The following is a 17,286-nucleotide window of genomic DNA, read 5'->3' on the forward strand; positions in this document are numbered from 1 at the left end:
AATGCTAAACACAGACAGACTCTGATAGTATGCACTAGCAATGCTACAGATAAAGATTTTATACTGGCTAAACAAACAAATTACATGCATGGTTAGAAATATGTCAAAGTGTAAATGGAGCAAATGACATGGTCTTTGTCAAATTATATGCCGTATACACCATATACAACCATTAGATTTGCCATTGGTCAGTAATGGGTGGTATGGACAGTAAATAGGTAACTGCTAGATACAGTTAAAAAAAGTATTGCTGACGTAGAGATATGCACTTACACACAAATACATGAAAGTTTATTTAGCTGATATTTACCATATTTGTTTGTGGTAAGCAACCAAATCACTGTGATAAACTTTAAATACTTTGTGGGAGAAGACAAAAATTAATCTGACAGTCAGTGTTATCAGATCATGTACTCTGTATCTCCCACAACAGCGCCTCTGGATATGAAGGTGAAAATGAAGCTGCAGAGGAACCCGCAGCTCAGTTTCAATCAGCTAGTTGTAAGTGGGAGATGTGCCAGTGTCTGTATCCAGCTTGAGGGTTGGACTCATTCCACAGACTGGTGGATGTGTGGGATCATCCCTCTGAGAATAAATATATCCTAAGACTTTATTTCTTCTTCTACACTTTCTGCACTTTCTGTCTTGTGCTGTGGACAATGAGAAAGCATAAATAAAAACAAATGGCAGATGCATCTTGTCTGATAATATTTTAGCTTTTCATATAATAATCTTGTCAATCAGGGACCATGCTTAGAACTAAGCATATATAGAATCATGGAGTTGGGTTTAAGGGTGGTACAAGAGCTTTCTAGACATTAAATGTTGTCATGGCTCAGTATAAGAACAATGATGTTAATACCTGAAGTAAAGTTGTTCAACTGAATGAATTTCAAGACCAGGACCCCCTTTCCCAAAAGTATCTTTAGGCTAAGGTAACAGTGAAATGTATCTTACAACTTTTTTGAGAGGTGTCTCCCAAAAGCAACATAATTTAGATGCTCTTAGAAATTATCATATATTAACAAGTGCCTTAGAGAGAGAGAGAGAGAGAGAGAGAGAGAGAGAGAGAGAGAGAGAGTGTGTGTGTGTGTGTGTGTGTGTGTGTGTGTGTGTGTGTGTGTGAGAATGTGGGAACAGGGTGGATGTTTGTGGTTATTTGTACATTTGTGACAAGTGTATGCATATGTATTTGTATCATGGCACAAGCTTGTGAAATCACTGTGCTTAAGCAGAGGAGATGGCAGGGCCAGAGGAAAAAAAACCACATTCATCCTATGTTTTTACTGAAAGCACATGATGGAAAGAAAGAATGAGAAAGCGGCTCTACATATCACACAGCCAGTGGATGTTCACAGTGAAATGCATTGGATTCAGCTGACTATAATTACTGTATGTCTAAGGCTCAGAGAGAGAAACTGGTCACAAAACTGAATTCTCAAGGAATTACCCAAAGCCTATAGGCTAGCAAACTAATCTCTGTCATCTTTGACTCTGACTTTAAGACTCGTGGGGTTTGTCACCAAAGAAGTTTTTTTTTAATCATCTCAAATATACAACCAAATTGTGACCATTTTGCTCTCTGAGCAATGAAAAGAGATTAAGGGCACACATTAATATCCAGCAGGCTGGACTACTGTAATGCACTCTCATCTGGTGTACCCAAAAAAGTTAGAAATCACTCACAATTAAGTCAGAACTCTGCTGACTGAGTGCTGACTGGGACCAGAAGTAGAGAAAATGTTACATCTGTTTTAAAGTCCTTGCCTGTTAGTTTCTGTATTGATTTAAGAATTCTTTTACTTCATGGTCTTGCACAAGCCTACTTGTCTGACATGCTCGCAATGTGTGAGCCATTACAGTCCCTCGTGTCCTGTGGCACGAGTCTTCTACTTGTTCCAAAGTGCATAATAAAAACCTTTGGTGAAACAGCTTCAAGGTTCTATGCTCAGAGCTGTTGGAACAGTCTGCCTGAGGATCTGAAAGCAGCTGAAAATGTTGATGTCTTAAAACTTAAAACTAACCTTTTTGCCTGACTTTTGATTAGAATATTTTATTACCATTATTTTTTTATTTAATCATTTATTTTATTGTATTCATGTTTAATCCCCATTATCTATTTTAATTGCCATTGTCTTTTATCATTTCAATCTAATTCTCATTTTATGTCTTTTTAGATCTGTTGTATTGTTTATTATTATTCTTTTTTCCACATGTGCATTAGTCTCAATTAGTCTGTTATATTAGTCCCAATTGTTTGTACTGTTTACATTTTATTATCAACTCGTCACTCATATGTAAAGCACTTTGAACTGCACTAACCTGTATGAAAGGTGCCATATAAATAGTTCGATTGATTGAGTTTCTATGATTTAGCGGGGTAATTGTGTTAGTGATGATTTGTTTTGACACTATGACTACTTTTTAAAACAAAACAAAAATCAAATATTATACAATCAAAAAATATTAATAATAGAGTAAATTTTCTAAAACATTAAAACCAACCACAGAGGATTTATTTCAATACATTTTAATTCAATTAATAATCAAGCGGGATAAGAGGGCGATGAGGATGAGGTGGGAGGGAGGAGGACTAGATTCTCTGACGTCATCAACACGCGCCTGGTGTGTTGCTCGCGCCATTCCTACAAGCGTGTGTTTCCATCATCTCCCATTACATTACCACAGGCAGAGCTTTAGCAGCCAGTGTTACAAGCACAGATTCAGTTTTTTCCTCCGTCATTCTTTTAGGTGAGTCCAGTTTTATTCTCCTCTTGTGCGGTTATTTGCTTAATTACCAGAGGAAATACGTTATTCTGCATCACTGACACTGTCGGCCCTTCGTTTCGCATTGAATAAGTTTAGCTTGCTAGCTAGCCCAAAGTTAGCTTTGGTGTTTGGGGTATGTTACGATTTGGAGTTTAGTGTCGCCGTTCATTAGTGAATGGGGCGTTTGCTGTGCTTTCACAGTAGGTGACACGCAAAGAGGGCCAATAAGGTACCCTGGCCTCCACTGCGAATAAATAATCACTAATGAAACTCAAGTGTGAATGAAAATAACTTGAATGTAACTAATGATGCTGTAGCCGCTGCCTTCTGACACCTTTACCATTGAGCTTGTTTTGGGTTTCTCTGCGCTTCAAAAACAAACTAACCCACTTCATACACACGTTTCATAGCAGCTATGATTGTGTCTTGATGTTGTAATCTTCATAATAGCAGCGTTTATAAGGTTTGCTGTGATAAAAGCGTGGAGGACGCGTATAGCTGGATATTGTAAAAGGCCCAGGTACGGGATAACTTTGCTTTAGTCTAACAAATCTCAGCCACTTTGTTGAAAACGTTTTAGTTGGTAGAGCTAACGCTATCAGCATTTAGCGTTTCTCAGCTGACTTGTTCACTCAGCCAGCATTTGACAGCTAGCTAGCGGTGGTGGCAGAGGCCATGGCATGTGCAAAACACAGTTAGCTGGCTAACGTTGGATAAAACGGAGTTTGTTGACACAGGTGTAGCTACGTTACAACAATACTGAACGGTCAGTGTCAACGCCACCCCGTATGTTACCAAGCTACCTGTTACAAAATTAGCACATCTTCTCTGCGACTTGAAAACGGCAGACAGTCAACAACCAAGTTTCGTGTTGTGAATTTTGAGCATTCGTGCTGAGAGTGCATGCATTGCTAGCTTGGTCAAAGAAGAGAATGGAATAGGATGAACAGGTGCACAGGTGTGAGAATGTTATGCTTTTGATTAGACAGCACAGCCTGTATGAATTCAGGCAATAGGCCCTTTTCACAGAGGACATTTTTGCATGTCATACCAGGAAAAGCACAAGTGTAAATAATCAAATTAATGATGACTGAGTTCTGGTACCGTGCATGTTGACTTTCTGTCACATTGTCATGGCTTACTGACACACTTGAATAGAACAGAGCCATTGTTAATGTTATTAGTAACACCTGCATTTTTCCTACTATGACAAGTCAAATGTCTGCTGTAAAAAAAGCATATAATTCCACCGATCTAGTGGACTGTGGGAGAAGCAAGACCAAAATGACCTGACTACATGTATGGATGGTGTACAAGCATGGATATCCTATTTTGCCAGAAAGACATTGTTTGACACAATTTTAAACTGACAATACTACCATGCACATGAATTCTGGGCAGACTGTTACAGTTGACTGGAGGCATCTTAAACTGACTGCATGCCCATAGGAGGGTGAGCTCACTTAGTGGCATCAGCAGGTAGTTATGGCACAGCTGCTGCTGCTGTTTGTGGCAGCAGCCAGTGAGATGCCATGGCAGCTGTCAGCGTTTGTGGCAAAAAAAAATAGACTGTAGACTAACTTCCAGTTACTAGGAGAAGTCTTTGGTATTGAAAATCTATATTCTGAAGCATTTTGTAACCATGGTTTCAGCCATTACGTCAGCAGCGTGATATAACAGCGGTGTTCCTATTGCTTAACCATATAGGCTATAGCCTACAAATGCCGCAAACACCTGCGGCTACCGTGGCAGCTGGCAGCTGCCACAGCGGCCATTGTGTTGGCATGTCTCTGGCAGCTGCTGGTGCCACCACAAGTGCCAAAAACAGGCAACATGTCACAATCACTCAGGTCAGTATTTTACAATGGCATCCTTCAAAACTGCCTGGCATCTGCCAGCTGCCACAAACACCGGCAGCTAACATGGCATTTCACTAGCGGCTGCCACAAACACCGGCAGCTAACGTGGCACCTCACTGGCAGCTGCCGTGGCAGCTGAGGATGCCACCGGAAGTGCTATTGCTAGCTGCCACTGCCACTATTTCAACCAGGCCTGGCTCCCTAAGGCCCTGATCAGACAGAGCACTTTTTTCAGGTTGCAAGATGCGAGGCGCCCAGCACTGCCTTTCTTGTGGAGCCTGCAATTTCAAGAAAAGAGCAGCTTGCTGCACCTTTTTCTAAATTGTTGCTAAGCAACCATCGAGTCACCTGCCCTTTGCCTAACAGTTATTTTGCTGTGAAGTAAACTCAATTCAGGCCTGCTGTTTTCTATTCAAATCATGGTAACTATGGTTGGTAAAGTCATATAGCTCTGGATTTCCAGCAACAGCCACCACTAGTTTGTCCTCCATGACTGGTATCTCCACTTGGTGTCGTCACCACCACAGAAGGCTCGCCTCTCAATTCATCTGAATGTACAATGGGGAAAAACACTTTTCTGCTCTTATTTGAAGTTTTTTTCAACTTGAGGCGTTCAGGGCACTCCTGCAAAAATGCAAGGCACCCATCAAAGCAAAACCATCACGCAAAAAGCTTCACTCTCATTGAAAACAATTAGAAAAAGCCGCCCCAGGCTACTAAAAAACGCTCTGCTAGATTGGGGACTTATGGATCACCTTGAGAGTCTTGCAGTGACAGTGTCAGCACTGAGAATTTCCACCCAAGGCAGATGAGTGAGTCTTAGAAATAAGACCAGTGCCTGCACACAAACTTGAATGTATTAATGTGTCACACAGCCATGGTTGACACTAGCAAAAAACACACTGTATTTTGGTTTATCGAGTGACATTTTGCAGGTGTAACCCACCTGTAAGGATGGGTATTGTTAGGATTTCATCAATACTACTATTCTTATTCTCCTTGTTGGTTAGCTTCTTAATCGATACTCTTATAAGTTCTTTTCATTACTGAAGAATTGCTTTTTAAAAAATATATTATTTTAAAAAAGAATAAATTCATAACAAGATTAGAATAGATTTATATATCAGATATAACTAAATATTGTTTTCAGAGGAGCAAAAGTAATTTTTACAACAGCAAAGTTACTATATTAAATCAATAATATCTCACTGGAAACTAAAAATGTCAATAAAATAAATAATACTCCGGACATCAAAATACTGAGTGAAGTTTAGAAAGGGAGGGAGAGGGGGGTGCGGTCTCAGCCTGTAGCTGAATTCACAAGAGTTTGCCAAATTTAATGATGCGTGGCAAACTAAGATAAACAGTTAGGCTACATACACACAACTTTTGTTTTAGTTTGTTCATAACAGTTCGCAATTAGCTTAACTAGCGTGCTGTGGATGTGTAAAACGGTGGATGGGAGAGTGCAAAGCAGTGAAAATATGGCATTTTTACATGTGTATGCTTGTTGAACAGGTGCTTTGATAAATTGTTGTTTTTTTACTTGCAAAGGTTTTATTGCACTTACAGTAATGAGTGTTATTGTCGTTAACTCGAGTAAAATATTATCTTTTACTTCACTTGATTCGCTGTCTCTTCCGGCCTCTCTGCTCTGCTGTCCGCTTTGTGTGTGTGGAGGAGTTGAGCCCAGCCCTCGGTCAAAAACTGTCACAGAGAGCAGAGGAGAGGACAGAGAGGAGACCAGAACTGACACCAAAATGTAAAAGAATTGACCTTAAAAATACCCCGGGTTCTCTCTCAATTCAGAACTGGGTTCTGGGTGGGCAACCTTACCAACCTATAAAGTTAAGTTTAAAAACTGATCTTGTTGGTTTGGTGGGGGGCATTTTGTTGGCATGGTTTGGGTCCACTTGTCCCCTTAGAGGGAAGGGTCACTGCAAATCAATACAAAGTTGTTCTAAGTGATCACCTTTATTCTATGATGTAACACTTTATCCTGATGGGAATGGTCTCTTCCAGGATGAGAGTCCTCCATCCATAGGGCACGAGGGGTCACTGAATGATTTAATGAGTATGAATGATGTGAATCATATGCTGTGGCCTTCACAGTCACCACACTTCAACCCCATTGAACACGTATGGGAGATTTTGGACCGACGTGTAAGACAGTGCTCTTCACCACCATCATCAAAACACCAAATGAGGGAATATCTTTTAGAAGAATGGTGTTCATCCCTCCAGTAGAGTTCCCAACACCTAACTAAGACACTTTTTATATTGTTTTTTGTTTTTTAATTTGTCACCCGTCTATATGCATGCAATGGAGGCAGGATATTTTACAGTTTAACAATACACTTTATTGTCTAAAATTATATCAGTGCACTGAAATGGTAAACTTCACAGGGAATTTAATAATTATAAATAACTAAAATAAATAAATAGAAAAAAATAGAACAAAAAAAATAAAACTTGAATAAAGAAAAAGGATCAAATAGGCTATACATAAAATGCTGCCTATATAACTGCTGTTGTAAAATACTATTACAGATTGTCTGCTACAAGGTAGAAACTGTAATACTTGTCAATGTGATAACAAAAATCACAGAACCGAGTAGTAATAGAAAGAAACATGTCATGGTCTGTCCATCCCTTCTATGCAGTTATCTGTTGCATCCGCTGGGTAATTATTTTTTTCTGGATCAATTGCAAATGTAGTGAAATAGGTGAATTTGCATTCTTGTTTGATACACAGTCAGCAATCGATTTTTACTGTGGTATGATTTGGATTTTCCTCTCGATTTAATGAACTATTTAATGAAATACAGTTTAGCAAGTTGGGGACATTGTTACCATATGTAATAACTTTTTTTGTGATTGTAATGCCAAAATCACAAAAATGTTAAAATCACTCTGCCCACTTCAGGAAAGTTATCATCACTGAGTATATCAGCTACTGTCCTGATTTTGATTGTATTTGCGGTATAACGTTTACATGAAACATGGTTATTCATATCTCTGCATACATGATTATAATATTATACAGGTTTCTGATCACTTACATCAGTGTAAGTGATGTAAGTGAACTCCACATCCAGCCCCTGTCTGTCATTTCTGTACCAACTAAGTTACATCAGCAGTTGATGATGAACCCAGTTTGGTGTCTGGCTTTCTGCTGCATGTATAACACCCTCTGCTGGATTTAACTGCTCAATTCTATCACCAGTAATAGAGGATGCAATCAACAATTGCGTACACATGGCAGACTATTCAGAAACCCTCAGTAGGTGTGAACATGCAACAGTATCACAGCTTCTTTTTTTTTTTTTTTTTTTTTTGAAACACCTCTTTTATTGTCTTTTACAAAAAAGGACAATAAGATGAATAACACTGACAACCAAACATAATCCAAACAATTACAATGCAGAGCACTGCGATTAACACACATATAAAAGTAAGAGAAAAAAATAAACAAACACAGTCTTATTAGCAGTCAGATCCGTTCATCATTCCAATTATCATTTTTTTGTGTCATTATATTCCAGGAAATTGTAAAAAACATTCAAAGTTTTCCAGAATTTAACAAGTTTGTTTTTGGTGAAATAGCTTATCCTTTCAAGAGAAAAGTGAAAAGTCATTCTTTCATCCAATGGGAAATTCCACAGGTTGTTTGTTTCTTCAATGAGCAAGCAATGCACCGCTTACATTGTTTAGTATCACAGCTGCTATCTTGTTTCTCAAACATGGATAAAGGCTTATGCATGATTGCATCTTTATATTGAAAAGGTTGGATGGTCATCTTTAACCAGCAGAAGGAAGCAGCATTGTATGTTGTTTATCTGAAAGGCGTCTACTGCAAAAACTGCTTTGTACACATAAATACAGTACTGGTCACAGGACATTTTAACTTTAGCTGTACCTCATGTTCAGACAGAGCTTGGAAGAACTGGTTTCAAACATCATGCTCTGTACAGATGGAATGAGCTACAAAAAAATTGAATTTTTACTTCAATTTTAAAAGGCTATACTTAAGTATTTGCAATTACAGTTGTAATAGTTTTTTTTAAACATGAAAATAATGTGAAACGTGTGTTTGTCCATGTTTAAACTGTATATGTTTATTCATGTATACAGGTCAGTTTTGAAAAAGAGATCATAATCTCAATGATTCTACCTATTTACCTAAAGTATTAAATAAAATAAAATTCACCATTGTGAAACCATTGTTTACATGCACAAAAATAGGGACACTTCAAAAACGTCAGTTGATCATAATCATGCATGTAAAGACGCTCAACTGATATATTACAGTTTGCAGATGGATTTTCTCTCTGCTGTTTTACTGTGGAAATAATCCTGATAGAGGCTCCCTCACAGTAAGGGTTGGCTTTCATTAATCTCATTAAGAGTAGACTGGTACCGCTCTTGCTACGAACACACCTAATAACAGGAACACACCTTCACAGATAGTCTTCTGAATAGATTTGTTTCAGAATTAATAATTTATGGATTGTTCATTAAAAGAATCAGTCTCAGTTATGTGACAACAGTTGTGGCCAAAGTACTATTACTGAAAGCTTGTATTAAGATGGCCAGAATGCCTGTGCAGTTACTGAAACACACAACGGATCAGGCTGCTGAATATTTGGCTCTGGACTGTAGATGGCAGTGTTGCTCAGTCTTTTCATGTTGTAGCTCACTAGTGAAAGCTCAATTCCACTACACTACCTCTGCTGGTCTCTCCCTGCAGTCAGTTGCTCAGGAGAATTCATAATCTGCCTGGTTTGTGAATATAGTTTGTACATATCTGGAATGAACTGCCTATTAGGGTTTCTGACTGCAGAATCTTGACATGATTAGCTGGTAAATAATGTATATCTCTTGTAGTTTTCAAAGCTTTTCATTTCATGCTTGACAGACATTCTCTGCAACTATTGGGAATGCTCTCAAAGCTGAAGAAGAGGAGTTAGCTATGTTTTTTTTGTGGGGGGAAAAAAATGGAAAGAAGAAAAAGAATTTTCATCAGTTATCCTATTATTGACAAGCGCCTCCGGAAATGTGAAATATGACCTCGTAAGAAAGTATTCATGATCCCAAGTAGGTCTGGTTAGGCAATAGTTTATTATTCTATCTGAGAATCCCTTATTTGAGGCACAGAGGTGACTGACTCAGGTATTTCCTTTGAAAATGAAAAACACCTTTTGGACCTGTGAAACTGGGTTGCTTGAATACTATCTGGGACAGAGTTCTCGAGTGGTAGAGACGACTGCCAGTGTTTCAATCAGGTGTGCTTACTTTTATTGAGAAGGATTTGTTTCTTTCTCACTATGGCTGACAGTGATTTCAGCGCCGCTTGATCTACAGTAAAAATCAGGGATAAAGGGATAAAGCCAGACGGAGCAAAAAAAGAAGAATCCTTGTTCTGACATTTTTTTGTAGATGTAATTTGACTGCCTCAGCTCCCAGTTGATGTTTTATTATACTGTTTTTTCCCTGCGGTGCAACTATTTTAAGTTCAAGTTGTTGTTTTTTTTGTTTTTTTTACCCCTGAAAGATTCAACTCCAGAACTTTTCACAACAAGAGCAATGAAACTCTTCTCTTGTCTTTTTCTTTCTCCTTTCCCTCCCCCGCCTTGTATTTCTCTCCAGATATATCCAGCTATGGATATGGACAGTGCCAGTTCAGTGGTGCTGCAGGCCTTAACCCAAGCGACCAGTCAGGACACAGCTGTGCTGAAGCCTGCGGAGGAGCAGCTCCGACAGTGGGAGACCCAGCCAGGCTTCTACTCTGTCCTTCTGGTGAGGGAAGATATCAAATAATGAGAATAAATCCACCGCAGTTAAAACTATTTGAGATTTAATTAATTGAAATCTTAATGAACGTGATGATTTTACAGAGAAGCAGGATGCCATTGGGTTTGTGCAGATTTTTAATGCACTGTAAGTTTTGAAGTAACTTAATTGAAGCAGATAGAGGAGTATGTCTTTGTAGATTAGTTATTAATAGAAGGGGGATATCTTGTAATCTGCCTAACAGTTGCAGATTTGAAGGTTTATGTATCCTGTGTTCATGTGTGACAGTGCATCCTGGCAATTTTACACAATATATGTAATCACAGCAACAAAGCATAGGATTGTGTGAGAGGTAGGGAAATGGGATGAAAGCAGGCAGCTGGGGATTTGATGTGTTAAAGGAAATCTCAAAGCTCTGTTGAATACTTTTATTCTCATTTATTCACAGATATTTCAACAAAACTTGGTATCTCAAGGTCTAGGACCAAGTGTGATCAAAATGTTGGCTATACAATAAATGAATTCACCAGAGCTTAGAGTGCAGTCAGTCTCTCTGCCCTGACCTGCAACTAACTTTTATGTGGTGTGTATGCACCATACAGCCCATATTGATTCTTAAAGGAATACTCAGACATCTTTGGAAATATGCTGGCTTTGCTGTCTCGCATGGACTGAAATGAGAAGATGGATTTCAGCTTCCAGGTCTCTGTACATTCAGCAGAGAAATTGCTCCAGGATTTGTTCAGCCTGAGCCAGAAAGACCTTTTCCATGTACAAGAAAGCTGTTTTCCATATGTTGTGTTTACATGCTCATGAATATATTATAGATAGAAAGATCCTGTATAAGGCAAAAGTACATCTTAGAAGAAACATTTTAAGCAATCCATATATATGGCTCATGTAGCATTGAATGTCTGAGGGATTGTGTGTATGTAAGTTGTGTTGGTATGCCTGGCCTCAGGTCAGGATACAAACTCAACTGAAGTTATCTTCCACAATAGGAGATTCCAGGTGTATCTGTTAAGATGGAGAAATACATTTTATTTAAATCATTAAAGGATAAATCCAGCAGTATTTTATATTTTTCTTTTCAACAAATCCCATGAAAAGATCAAAACCAGCAATGAATTCATCCTAACAAGTACTATCTGTGTATCCAAAGCCCTGATGAAACCATAGACTGTCATTATTTTCCAAAAAACTATTAAAACACATGAATGAACCACATCGTTGCACCAGAAGACATGTTCCTTCATTATAATGAACATATTTACTATAAATCTGACATTTTTATCCTTCCCGTCACATTTGCGATTTAGTCACAGAGCATGCAAACAAATAAATGTGAAACATGACATTTTTGTCTTGCTTTGACGTAGCAGTAGATGTTGTTCCTGGTAATATTTTTGCTGTAGTTGCCTGTGATGGTCAATATCAGTTTGCCCAAAGTGCACAATGTGCTCTATCTCACTCAATTTAGAGGAATTATGTATCTGTACGTTACTCCAAAGATGGTACTGGAAGGGCAGCATCAATTAATCAAATGTCAGTCAGCTAAATTTCAGTCGTACTGATTCATCTAATAGTTTAGTGACATCGGGCAGATTTTTACTTGCATATCTTCTGTTCCCTTAATACAACAGAGGGATGTTTTATGTCTGTATTAAAGCAAAAAATTTAATTGAAAACCTGTTTCATTTAACTGATTTGTTCTCACACCTCCTGAATCTGAAAAGACTGGAGCCAAGATTCCAATTTCTGATACTACTGTGCTGCTCTCTATAGAGCTCCTGCCTTTGCAGCGAGGAGGAGAATGACTTTGAGAGCACTGTGACAGCACTCAGCTAGATTTTCTAGGGCTATTATGGCTGCATTTTACCCCTCAGAAATGTTAGCACTTAAAAGAAATAGAACTACACAAGTGTGTATAACTTCAACACTCTAGATCACAAAGTCAGCGTGTCCTGTATTTTAATGGGGAAACCTCTGAAAATGCGGCTTGATGGTATCACACATCTAAGTCGTTATTCTTCAGTTTTATGAGTTATATTTCTTTAGTATAGCTTGAGCTGTCACGCATCATTAAACTGAGTTCGTTCTTAAATTGCCTGGCGTTACCCATTTGAACAAAAATTATCTTAACTAAGCAAATGTATTTTTGTTTTCTTTTTCATAGAATATCTTCAATAACCACATGCTGGATGTGAACGTCAGGTGGTTGGCTGTGCTGTACTTCAAAAATGGCATTGACAGATACTGGAGGAGAGTAGCGCCTCAGTAAGTGCCTGCTTGCCGTTTTTGTTCCCTATTGCTATCAGCCTTCCTCTAACTTTTTCATCTCAGGCTTTTATTGTTTTTGTCTTCTCCCTTCCACTGCTCGTCTTTATTCTCTCCTTCGTTGTCTCATTAACTTGTGCTCTGTCTCTATTCATCAGTCTTAATCTCTCAGCCTGTTATCGAGGCTTTGTCATTCCATTCAGATCTGTTTTTGTCACAGATTTCTAGTTGGTCTCTATTACTCATTGCCTCCATTTTTCCCATTGTCTTGTCTTTAAACAGTTATAGCTTATGTCTGCAGTTCTCTCTTCAACACTTTTCCAAACTTTCTTCTTTCTCTTTTTTACCCTCCACCCTGATTATTCATATCATTGTGCACTGGTTTTATACTCAGTTTTTGTTTTTGTGTCTCTTTTGTCTGTCAGTTTATTGGCTTTGAGCATTCAAAGCCTACAATCTGTCTTTGGGTGATGGACTAGCTGGCTTTTGTTGGATTTGAATTGTTCTTAAATTCACAGGACAGAGGCTGGCCGTAGGTAATCAGTTCTGTCTCAGCATTCTGTGGACACTCTTTGACCACTTCTAGTTTTTTTATTGTCTTCTTTCTTTCTTGATTTTCCTCCTCTAACAAATGAAATTCAGTTTACTGAACTACGGAGAAGAGCAAAACAACTTTGGCAAGAGTGCCGTGCAAAGGGTTTTGGGTTATTTATCTGATTACCTCTGGACTACTGCCATTAATCTAAGAAGTGGGTACTACGTGGGACAGCACAATGCATGTAGTGTCACAATATAAATCGTAGGCCACATTACATGGTATTTTATTCTGTAATTACAGTGATTCACAGTAATGTAGCGCAACTGAGTTTATGGAATTTTTTAAATGTAAAAACAAAATAACAAAACAATAAATCATAAAATACATTCTGAAATATTGTTAAAAATGTAATGTAAATTGAATTTGTCTGTCCATTTTGATATATGGAATGGTGCTTCTTGTATTTCTTTGTGAGAACCTGGCCAAACGCACAGTAGATGATATGATGTAATGTTAAGATATGTCTAGTGCAAGTAAAATAAAATGTGCAATTATTTTGAGAAATATGCAGCATCACTGGTTAACATTAGATCTTGCATCAGTCCCTCAATGAGCAAGAATAAAACAGCAAAGGCCTTCTCTTTAGTCTCAATGTTTTGAATTGACTATACTATTGCAATACTGGGAGAAACCATTTAATGAGAAGTAGGAGATACTGGCGAAATAGACCTTTTTAATGACATTTGACAACATCAAAAATGCTTTATTCCATTATGGTTTCCAGTTTCACAGCCATGGTATTGTGCATGCTGGCACACTGGAATGGCTTACTGGTTTACTGTGTTTTTTCTGCTTTCACAAGTAAAAAGTTTTTCTGTGAAAAAGGCCAATTGATTTTTCATAACTTGAAAAACTCACTTATACCTTTTTTATTAATGATATCTAGGGCTGTACTCAGTCCTGCTAGTTGTCCATTATGACGGAATTATGAGATGGGAATTTATTTTAATGTAATATACGTATAAACGGCAGAAGCAGATTTCAGTTACATACTGAATTTAATACCTCCCATTTCCCCTTTAGTGATCAATAAAGTATAATCTCATTTTTATTTTAAAGCATAAAAAGAATCAACAAAAGACATTTATGAAGGCTATTTATATTACATATGTGCAGTTTAAGTTGATATCTTTGGATGTTTGATTTTTGTGAGTATGTTTTTTGATGTTGTTGCACTTGTGTTATCATATACTTTTATATGCAGCATATACATTGACTTTAGACTATTTAGATATTGTGTCATGCATACGTATGTTCCCAGCCTACACAGGCTTATTGGACAATATGGGTTTATGTAAGCTGGATCCACAATGCATACATGCATTTTTATAGTTTTGTGAAAATGCTGACAAGTAAAGTGTTCTGTTTGCTGAGATGCCTTTTTCTTGAAAGGGTTTTAAAATATTTTTATTACACTGCTTAGGAAGACCTGCAAAACACTGTGAACATATTTAATGAAGTAAAACCAAAATGCATCCTTTAAAAAGTAATGTGGTAACTGAAATAAAGTAATTTACAGCAGAAATGCTGGCTCAGCCTGCTCAGTGTATTGTGTTGCTATTTGTGTTGTGGGGGGTGTTTTGGGGCAAAAAATGGCCCATCAGAACAAATAGATGTGCAAAATCGAAAACAGTTGCAACTTTTTAAATGAAAGGTTTATACTGAGAAACTCACCTAAGATTCCCCAAGGTTGCACACCAAATCCACTGTTTTGTAAAACAGTCATTAGAAAATAATCACCAAGTAATAAAAGCTGATTTAGTTGAAAAATTAAGACAATCTCTCTGAGATGTAGGTAAACTATAACACTTCAAATTTGAATCATAAATTTTAAATGTATCTATACCAACACACCTTATGGATGAACTGAAATAAGACATCTAAAGCAGCCAAAAACATTTTGGGTTTGTTTTTTATCTCTCTGGTGTCAGGGTAACTCCTAAAGTAAAAGTTTTCTCTCCGCCTCGCTTCATTTTTTTTCTCCTGTCATCTCTGGTTTCCTCTCGCTCACGAACACTCAGCAAGACTCAGACACTCACTCGCTTGTATTAATATATATTTTAATCACTCATCCCATATTTCTTTAAACTTTGCCTCACCTCTCAGATTTCCAAAATATGTGTGTATGGTAAATCTTGTTTCACTAATTCACACTCTTCCCCTCAAGTAATTCGTCTTCCACCCATATTTTCCCTCTCTCCGTCCAAGGTTGCAGCTTGATTCATTCACTCTTCCTCTCATCAAACACTCTCCCACTCTGTTTAGCTTCAGCTGCGGTTGAAGTAGACAGCATATTATTTTTTCTTTTTACAGATTCACACTGTCACTCTTTTGCACACATCCCATACTGTTTGCAAAAATGTAGTGTATAGGCATATTGCAGACTGCAAGATGGGAGTCAGAGGAAATCAAATCTTATCCAAAGCTTACTGATTAAATCAGGCAGCTGGCAGATCCTGTGCTATATAGAGTGTTATACAGGGATTTAATTGATCCCATAACAAGTTGGCAGATTGATGTTATATTCATATCTTCACCATATTAAAGTTTATGTTTTTCATTTCTAGAATTTGAAGTGAAATTATAAGGAGTCTCTTAGGATATGAGCTGCGTTCAACGATGCCAGGATGGCTGGCACCCTTTCATCATAATACGACATTGTGGATCAGTGTTTAGGACTCCCGCCTTACAGACAGAAGGTCCAGGGTTTAAACCTTGGCACTGTTTTTTTTTTTTTTTCTGTCAAGCATTTGCTTGGATCTCCTTGTCTCCCTCTCTCTTTGCTTTGTGTGTATCACGTTTCAAATCAGTTTATTAAAGTGGCATCAAGTGGAAATTGTATTAACTAGACAGAGAGGCAAAGCTTGAAAAATGTGTTTTACTGTTATTTGGCGACTCACGCTTCAGTTCAGTTCGGGTAAATGTGAGAGATGTCTTCCTAATTAACTGCACACATCAGTGTATGTGCTGTATGGTTATTTGTCCTGGAGCAAGATTGTATTTCTCTCACTCTCGTTTCTTTACTTCTTCTGAACATCTTTTTGGTTGGTTTGTTTACAGTGCTTTGTCAGAGGAGGAGAAGACATCATTGCGTGCTGGTCTCATCACAAACTTCAATGAGCCTGTCAATCAGGTTAGTAGGAAAACATGGGGTGTTCTATAACAAAAAAATGAATGTTTAGCATTATATACAGGTTCAATGAAACTCACTGATTTGGGCAGTTTTTAAAAGTTTGGTACACAAAACATATACCACATGTATGTAGAAGGAAATTAACTTGAATCATCATACCAGCATTTTTTCATACCAGTGTTTTTTTTTCCATTTTATGCACAATTAACATTACTTTTTTAAACTTATTTCTTTTTTTTGCTGTAGTGTACTCACTTCACTACAGTATGAAAATCTATGGTATGGTTATCCATCATAATGCATAGCGCTGCAATATATGGTTTGTAGTGATGAAGTGGTTTAAAGCCAAGGAAGAACTAAGAGCGAATTAAATTTGTGTCATACTTAATTTCCACACATACTTAGTGTTTTATTCAATTTCAAACCACTTGCTGGCATCAAACTGTTGTGATTTTCAGATGGCATCAAGAATTAGCTTGATCAGACCAGCTGTTCCATTTGAACAAACAGACTTGATCACAGACCAAATGGTGGGAACTTCAATTGGTAGACTTTTATTCTTGTTTTTAGGTGATTAAAAATGCAACAATACAGGCAAAAATCACTGTAAACTGTCTGGGCCCATTGGAAGACTATGGTGATTATGGTAATCAAGAGTTTAAATATGTTCTAAAATGCAATATAAAAGCTCTAGCAGTAAACATAAGTAAATTCAGACTAAGAAAGTTAGAGAAGTGCAAACAGGGACTTTATTTGAGGGTCCATAAGTTTGACAAACCATGCTTTTTACAGTTCTTGGGGGAACGCTGAAAGAAGCAAATAATTCAGAAAGCAAGCAGTGTGTAATACGTCTGTCT

The 17,286-nt window shown here is 37.7% G+C and overlaps 1 protein-coding gene across 1 annotated transcript in view; it reads left to right on the plus strand.

The window, feature by feature from the left end:
• The first annotated feature begins 2,599 nt into the window (after nucleotides 1-2,599).
• ipo11 (importin 11) overlaps nucleotides 2,600-17,286 on the plus strand; it is a 126,384-nt gene continuing 111,697 nt past the window's right edge. The window contains exons 1-4 of the mRNA XM_067612685.1: nucleotides 2,600-2,751; nucleotides 10,278-10,427; nucleotides 12,598-12,698; nucleotides 16,357-16,429. Coding sequence (XP_067468786.1) covers nucleotides 10,290-10,427; nucleotides 12,598-12,698; nucleotides 16,357-16,429 — 312 coding nt within the window. The 5' untranslated portion in view covers nucleotides 2,600-2,751; nucleotides 10,278-10,289. The remainder of the gene's footprint in view (nucleotides 2,752-10,277; nucleotides 10,428-12,597; nucleotides 12,699-16,356; nucleotides 16,430-17,286) is intronic.

Source organism: Thunnus thynnus, chromosome 2 (assembly GCF_963924715.1).
Source record: "Thunnus thynnus chromosome 2, fThuThy2.1, whole genome shotgun sequence".
Lineage (NCBI taxonomy): Eukaryota > Metazoa > Chordata > Actinopteri > Scombriformes > Scombridae > Thunnus > Thunnus thynnus.